The 8,721-nt window shown below is 33.8% G+C and overlaps 1 protein-coding gene across 1 annotated transcript; it reads right to left on the reverse strand.

Annotated features, from left to right (window-relative positions):
- Positions 1-4,815: 4,815 nt before the first annotated feature.
- Positions 4,816-8,714, reverse strand: LOC132187435 (exosome complex component RRP41 homolog). The gene is made up of 11 exons (XM_059601746.1): positions 8,604-8,714; positions 8,450-8,510; positions 8,293-8,331; positions 8,147-8,214; positions 7,159-7,237; positions 7,035-7,071; positions 6,370-6,486; positions 6,184-6,269; positions 5,448-5,537; positions 5,251-5,310; positions 4,816-5,170 (listed from the first exon to the last, which is right to left on the reverse strand). The coding sequence occupies exons 1-10, from the start codon at positions 8,648-8,650 to the stop codon at positions 5,263-5,265; spliced, it is 672 nt and encodes a 223-aa protein (XP_059457729.1). The 5' UTR covers positions 8,651-8,714; the 3' UTR covers positions 4,816-5,170; positions 5,251-5,262.
- Positions 8,715-8,721: the final 7 nt, after the last annotated feature.

Consider the following 8,721-nt stretch of genomic DNA (forward strand, 5'->3'; position numbering starts at 1 on the left):
ACCAAAACGCTTCATGTGAAAACGCCTGATCATCACACCAATAAGTCGCTACCAAGTTCAAACGTCGGTCTTTGCTACTTCTTCAAACAATTAAGTCGCCATCAAGCTCAAATGTGGATCTCTAATACTTCTTGGGACAATTAAGTCGCCAAACGCCATCAAGCTCAAAAGTGGATCTAATACTTGTTAGGACAATTAAGTAGCCATCAAGCTCAAAGGTGGATCTTTCCACAATAAGTTGCCATCAGGCACAATGTTATATATACCAGCATGCATCTGTGCGTTAGTACTAATTAATTGCTTTCTAGTTTCTATTCTTGGCGGAGCAGAAAGGAACCAAACTGCAGTGGACAATATTTTGTTTCCCTGTAAGTACTTTTTACTATATATATAACCTGATTTATCCGTGAGGATTATGGTATATAACATAAATTATTAAGATAAAATTACTTTTATGTTGAATTTTTGTCTTGGATTTGCTTTTGACTCTTTTAAATGAATTATTATTATTATTATATATATATATATATTTTCTGGGTATATCTTTTGATTTTGACTCAGACTTGCAGAAAGAAGACAAAACTAGTTCGAACGTGAATTTAACCATGGCTGCAAGTAGATGTGAAGAGCATGGAAACACAGAAGTATGTTCCAAATGCATTTATAGGGATTTTGTATCTCAACGTGAGCTGTTTTGGAAGACTTTGTCAGAGAGTGACACTGGCCATAAAGTTTATATACCGAAGGATTATGAGGACATATTCTTTTCCCCTGATTTTGGTTTTCCTTCAATTAATGAAGGTGCAGAGACCAGAATGGATGTTACTCTTTATGACACCAAGGAAAAGAAGCCTTGGAAAGTTGTTTTTTTTTAAAGTTCTGATCAAAGATCTCATCCCACCCAATGGAGCGACTTTGCTCGTAAGAAGAATTTAAGGAAAGGAGATGTCATCAATTTTTATGAGCTGAATACCAGCAAAGGAACGTTCCTCATAATTGGAGTGCAAAAACAAGGTTTTATTTTTGGAGAAGATTTCACCACCGAACCCTGAGTTTTTTTTTGTTTGCTTTAAGGTTGTTAGGGTTTTTGCAATAAGTGTTAGAACTTGTTTCTTTTATATTATGGCTTATAAAGTGATTGGTTAGTGAAAGCCTATATATCCTGCTCCAACTTGTAATTTCTTTCTATCTAGTAATTGAGTGCTTGTTTTTCCTCTGATGATGGAGTACTGTTCATTTCAAGAGTTCATAGAATCAAGAAATTATTAATAATCCAAAAATATATATATCCTTGAAAATGCCAATATATTGGTATATTGAATGACGCACGTATAGTGTTTTCAGCTAGTGTGGCATGTCTGATCTACCCTTAAATTAATCTTAATTATAAAAAAAAAAATGGTAGATTAAACATGCCACATCAATTGAGAATACTAAAAAAAATACTGAAAAAATATTAAATAACATTTCTCTTGTTATTTTGTCGTTGGGATAGAGAAAGTAAAGGAATGCTAAATAACATTTCTCTTGTTATTTCTCTTGTTATTTTGTCGGTGGAGTGTCAATTGCATTAATTTTTTTTTTTTTAATCCAAAGTGAATTGCATTAATGAGATCATGACTTCGCTCACAATTCTTTGACAAGGTATGGAAGAGAAAGTTCGTGGCAATTAGCCAATTATACTATGGAAGAGAAAGTTCATTGCCACGCCAAACTGTTTTTTTTTTTTTTTTTTTTTTGGCTTGATTCCAAGGAGAAATTCTGGACCTCATTAAACTAAGCATTGGTGGGTATTGTGAGTCTGTGTTATATAGTCCTCACAAACTACTACTGGCGTTTATTATTATTTTTTTTTAATCATATTCAATTAGAGTTGACGGTGGTTCTAGAAATCCTTTTTTGTCACGTTCGTATGGTAAATAAAAATGTAATTTTGGTATTGCTATTTTATTTTTATTTTTATTTTTTACTTTTACAAAATTTCAGTCATAAAAATTAAACCATACTACATTCAGCAACTACAATGTCATGAAAGAACATTAGATATTCTTCCATCTAAATTACGTCTACAAGATTTTGAAGTGCTAACTTTGCCAAATGATTGGCCGCCATATTAGATTTCCTTGTGTGTATCATAGACCAAGATTAGAGACTATTCAAAATAATTTTTGAATCCTCAATCAAATTACTATACCACCGCTATGAAAGGTCTTCTATTTGAAGACCTTGTATTATCTTGAGTGCATCACCTTTAGGAATGACACATCGTAAGTGATAATAGCTAAAGTGTGCCTATTTTCTCTATTAAAATAAGCATTATTATATTTTATTTTATAATAATTGCATTTTATATTTAAATTGTGAAATATCGTTTAATTATTAAATGTGAGCTTACAAAAATTTTATAATGCAAGCAATATTGTAGGAAAAAAAAAAAAAAAGAATTCAAGCCGGGGCTGTATATATATAAGTAGAAAGAATTGAGAAATAAAAAATTAAAAAATTAAAAAAAAATTGAAGAAAAAGAAAACCTTACGTGTGGCCGGCCATGAGTGACAAAGATCAATACAAGCCAGAAGGGAAAAATTCATACATAAGAAAGAAAGGAAAATGCTTGATGTTTTTTTAGTGTTTTTTTTTTTTTTTTTTGGTGTCCTCTTAATTGTGATATGACTTTTAAAATTACCAATAGATTAAAAGTCAATAATAATAATCTAAAATTCAATGATAATTTTAAAAGGCAAATCACAGTTGAGAGAACATTAAAAGAACACCTAATATTTTTCAAGATGAAATGGCACAAGAAGACAAAACATGAGAAAGGAAATTGGTGCATGGCAAGGTGGGACCCACGAGTTGGGATTCTCTCAATATGCCGGCTGAATATGTGTAAATAAATATAACGTAAGGAAGAGCGTGAAGAAGAGGCCAAAAAGCAAACGTGGGCCCACAAACCATTCCCTTTGCCTTAAGAAACCGCAAGTAAGCCTATTCCGTGTAGGACCTACGGAATACCGAATGCATGAACAGTAGTAGATCAGTAATGGTGGAAGTGACGTGGAAGCCTTTGGGTCTTGGGATTTAATGTGGATGATGCACGGAGGATCTCGATTCTGAAAACTGTGATAGGCTTCTATTCGAAAAGGATAAAGGCCGGTTTAGGATTGCGTTTTAAGAATTTTAAAGTACTTTTAATATTTAAAAATTTATCTGAAGAAAAAAGTATTCGTTTGGTAAAAAAATTAAAAGCGCTTTTAAGGGTCCAAAAAAGCTTAAAAATGACCAAAACGCACTTTTGGCAAAAGTTTAAAAATAAAACTTTTGCCCAAAAACTATTTTTGACTTAAAAGCTTTATTTCTCAAACGCAATCCCAAACAAGTTCTAAAACATATAAGAGGAGAACTGGGCTTTTGAAGAAGGGCCTTTAAATTGTCCTTCTTATGTGGAAAGGCTTTCCAGTTTGCTGCTAGCCACGAGTTATCTCATCTATCCCTTCACTCCTTCAGTCTTCTAGTTCTACCATCTCTCTCATATTAGGATGAGGTTAATGGATGCAATAATAGAATATTAATTAATTAATGAGATATGATAAAAATCATTCTTTATCTCATTTTTCACTTATTTTTGTACAATATATGGGACCAATGACCCACATGTGAGTCCACAAATTTAAATAGTGAATTTGCAAAAAGATAGTTAAAAGAATAATGTGTAACATGTCTTTTAATTAATTAATTAATTTTACTTTTTCTTATTAATTTAAGATAAACAATATAAGTCATTCTCTTTTAACCATTTTCATAGTGAATAGATGAATCCACCTCTAAATTTGTTTAGAGTCCATATAAGCTTACAAATCTAATGGTTGATTTATTAAATTTGTAAAAAAAGATCGTCAAAAAAATTGTTTAAAGATAGTTTTGTAACATGGCTCTTAATGTAAAGAGAATAATACATTTTAGTCCCCAAAGTTTTATCACTCTTCACTTTTCTCTCCAATGTTTAAAAATTGGCTTTATATACCCCAACAAAGTTTTTGAAATTGTTAATATTGCCCTTAAAAGACAAATATCTCAAAAATGTCCTTAAAAGATAATTAAAAATAAGTTGAAAAAAAGAACAGACACTGAAAAATAAAACATAAAAAATTTTAGGGGCGGTCAAAACCACTCCAATAGCCAAACTACTTGCATGGGCCATAGAGCAATTTGCCAAGCAAGGCCCGTCTTTGGAAGTTGCCAAGCCACCCTTTCGGCCTAATGAGACACCCCAAGCCAACCGAATAAAGACGGCTTAGCCACCCTTTGGACCAATGAGAACCTCAAATTTTTTCTTTTTCTTTTTTGGTTTTTTAAATTTTCATCAGAGAAGATGGACTTGAGTAACAAATGGCAAACATTGACAATTTTTTAATATTGAAATCAAAAGTGTTAAAAATGGGTAAAATTTTAAAGAGTAAATTGCTTTTTTTTCCTATATATATATATGAGTAAAATGCATTTTTTTCCTTTATATATATATATAGCAAGAAGAAACCCAGTACACTCAACCCATTAACTAGACGTAACATCGTACTAAAACGACTCATCAACCTTAGGCTCAAGCATTAGATAATGTCATAAGTTGCTTGGCTGTGGAAACTCGAACAAGGCCTCCCAACTGGAAAACGATTCTCCTAGTTAGTCCACCCACAAAGCGGAGGCGTCTTTTTAATTGTGTTTTCAATTAACATTTTCACCAACTCTCAAGGTAAATTCCATTTACCATAATGGTTCAGTACTAACAAGTAAACAAGTTTAGATCAAGATTCTATATGATACCAATTCAGTTTATGGTTTAAATACTAAAAAGAAGCTCAATGTATGGCCAAACACAAGAAAAAAAAGCAGGATTTCCAAGAGCTGAGTCCAAAAATTAGGCAGAAATGCTTTCCCACACACTCCCCACCACAACCAGGGAACCACTAAGAGTTGAAACAAGAATATGGTTGCTTGTGGGAACGACCCACCTTTGTAATCCCCCTTTTCCCTAGAAAGAAAGAAAAAATATATATATATGGTTGCCTTTAATTGGATATGGGGATTCCCAAATCCACACTGAAGCAATGGAAGCCTAACGATGATCAGGCCAAGCTGTAGTTTCTGAGGACCAACGTCAGAGAGGAGATACCTGCAGTTCCAAATTTAGGACCTGCAAAATATATGTGTCTAGTTGCAATGACAATCAAGGAAGGATTTTTAGTTTCTTACCTTGTTTATAAACTATAGACCCCGACGATACTCTAGTTGCTTGGTATTCTCTAGCAGTATCTGCCAAACAAACCAATAGAAAATCCCTATAAACTCCTTATGACTGTACTAAGAGAAAGAAAAACCTAACAAGTTCAAACAAAATCAAAAAAATAAGAAGGCAGCATTATCATTGGCTGCAAGAAAAACGTTCTTACTTCTCGAATGTAATTTGCTACTGCTTTGCAGCCTTCAATTGCAAGTTGCATGACGTTTTCAAAAATGTCTATTGGTAACTTAGAATCCATCTGCTTAAGAACACAACAAATGAGTCATCCAAAAAGAAATCTTTGACCTTGATCTAAATCGAACAAGGAAAAACCTTAATGGCAAAGTAATAGAGGTGCATTGAATCGACCAAATAAATTAAACCATTTAACCTTACACTTCACAAAAATTGCAAAAAATTCAAAAAACATAAAGGTAACAAGTTTTGCGCTTCAAAAACATTGCAAAAACTGTATCAGAAACATCAATAATACAATTAATCAGAAAACCCAGAACCAGTAAGCCTAATCCCCAATACTCAGGTTGGCCATGTGGATAATAGTATAATCCATCAAGATATATTACAACCAGCTCTAAACATTCAAAATCCCTAAGGCCAACCAGCCTTGGGAGAAGGATCTTGGATGAACCTTGGCCAAAAGTAGTTCAGCAATTGTTAGGCAGGGGTGGGGATAGAAGTGCATGCAAATAATTAAAGTGGAGAGAGAGGGAGAGAAAAAACTTAATTTCTTTATATCTGAGGCTCTGAGCTGTTCTAAAATCCATATTTAAAAAATTTTAAAACCACAAAAGCACTGATTGAGCCCAAAATTTCAAACAAGAAGGAATTCTAAACCTATAAGAGGTAGAGAGAAGAATAAATGAGAACAAACTTTCAGATATAACCTGAAGAAGGGTCACTTTGTCCAACTTAGGGAGAAACCCTACAGTGACATCAGGACCTCCAGCACTATCTTCCACGTAGTTCAAATCTGTTCACATGACAATTCTCCAAATAAGAATTCATTTGGAAAGCAAAAACTTTAGATGTACCAAGAAAGCAAGGGAAAAACAAAAGGTGTGTAAGTTTACCAAGCAGAGGAGTGCTATTAAGGTACCCGGAACTACATGAAGTAACAAGATCCCGCAATGGGATCCCAGCATCTGCAAGGGCTAAAGTTGCAGCATTGATACATGCAGACCTAGTTCCTGCCAAAAAAAAAAAATCCAAATTAAGAATAGAATTCGACATGACATTTGTGGTCAGACTTGATTAAATGTTCAACTAGCATCCAGTTCAGAGGCTCTTCAACTTTTTCACATATGCTTTACTGGACATCCTCATATATTTCCTTTCTATGAACAATAAATGTCTGCAGGTCCACAACTCTATGGGCACATTGTGCAGCACAACCCTTAACCAAACACAGCTTAATAATGGCAAGAAAAACATACTAGGATGTATCTCAAAACAAGAAAGTGTGCTGAATTCTCAACCTATTATATTACATAGTAGATTTCCTAGAACCCTTTGTTTGTCTAAAAAGAAAGCAGGAAAGGATAAAAAAAAAAAGAAAAAAGAAGCCCACTGGTAAAATTCCCTCAGCCATTATCACACATGCAAAAAATTATGAGAGAAGGAAGGGTGGGGGGGGGGGGGTTGTTGTTTAGAAAGGAGCATGAATTCATGAAAAATATTAAAATGAGCTGATTACCATCCAAGAATAATAATTGTGCACAGTCAAATCTCAACTTACCTCCATCTGCTTGGAGTACTTGGACAAAAATATCTATCTGCAAGATAAGCAAACAAACCTTCAGAACAGAAACTAGCAATACCACACTCATGTACGAAAAGTTCCCAATATGCTGTAATAGAACCTGAGACCGAGGCATCAAATGTGTCAATATGCAAGCTTCCATGGTCTGGCGAATAACTAAAGATATCTCTGTGGATCGCCTGAGTGCAAGGAAACTTACATCAATAAGAAAGCAAAAGATCATACATACAAATTTTATACTCTGATTTGGTGATGCAGCGTCTATAATCCTTAGAACCACCCACAGAAGCATCATTTTCCACGATGGAGAGGGAACAAACAATTGTCAATACTCATTAATAAAATGCTCTCTTATAATTACAAGGTTACAAGGAGATGTAGTTCTTATATTTGAACATCTATTAATGCAATAGAGTGCCACAAAGAAAACAGATAATCTGAAAGGCAGCATCACAATCTGGCATTTACTATTGACAGCAAAATGATATTCATGCTAAAAGGCAGATAAAGCTTGTGAGAATCACAGATTGTCTAATCCCACTTAAGCCACAGGGAATTCATCCTTCACCCCAATTATAAGAGCACGCATGCAAAAAAAAAAAACACACTTCACGAAAAGCTTAATTTGCAAGTGAAGCCAAACGTACGTAGGTATTTCTCTTCTTTTATGCTAAACCTTCTACATGGTTTAGGAACCCACTTCCAGAGACAAGTCAATGAAGTCATAACTAATTCAAAATTATGTATACCATGAAAGACACTTCGGCATGGTTATGGTTCATCAATTACAAACAGAGAACACATCTAGCCATTCAAAAATTATCCCAGCCTGTTTTTAACCAGCCAAATTCAGTTCCCTGAGCATACAGATTTTACAACCCTCTATATCTAAATTGCAAAAAATTTTCCAAGGACACTTTTCAATGCATATAAAAAACTATAGTACAACACTATTATTCTATTAAGTCAATTATACATGTAATCATGTGGATTTCCTCATGGGAAATACTACAGATTAAATCATGGCAATGTATAGAAACTAGGTGACCCATAATTTTAGAATGAACCAAAGAGAAAAAGAGAATTACCTGTCACCCTTTGGTTTTCTCATGCGATCCCCAGTACTAAAATTAGCCATGCTATACTCGCATCGCACCTGAAAACAAACAAAGACAAAAATCACGAATGCATTTAGAACTAGTTAAAGAAAAAAGCATAAAAAGAAGAGTGTTACCAGGGCCTTGTCATTCATTTGTTGACTCCTATTTTGGACCTGCAAGTGAGCATATATCATTAGTAATCAAAATTTCACAGCAATAACTTGAAAACGTACTTATCTTGCAAATTAAACATCTTAAACAAAGACTCAATGCTAAAGCCTTAAACGGTACCTCTCTAGGGCCATATACTGCAGCAATCACTTTAGTGTTACCCATCTCAAACACAGCAGAACTGAAATTGAAAGGCAGAGTATATTTAACTAAGAAACCACAAATTGAAATCAATTTGAAGAATTACTAATATATATAAAAATATGGTTCGTACCCGTCAGCTTTGGCCACGGCACCAATCTCTGCTCGAATTTGCCTCATCTAAAATAATTTAGAAAACAAGAAAAGAAAAACAGATAAAAGCAGATCATAAGAGAACAGGTGAACAAATA

This window comes from Corylus avellana, chromosome ca7 (genome assembly GCF_901000735.1).
Source record: "Corylus avellana chromosome ca7, CavTom2PMs-1.0".
Lineage (NCBI taxonomy): Eukaryota > Viridiplantae > Streptophyta > Magnoliopsida > Fagales > Betulaceae > Corylus > Corylus avellana.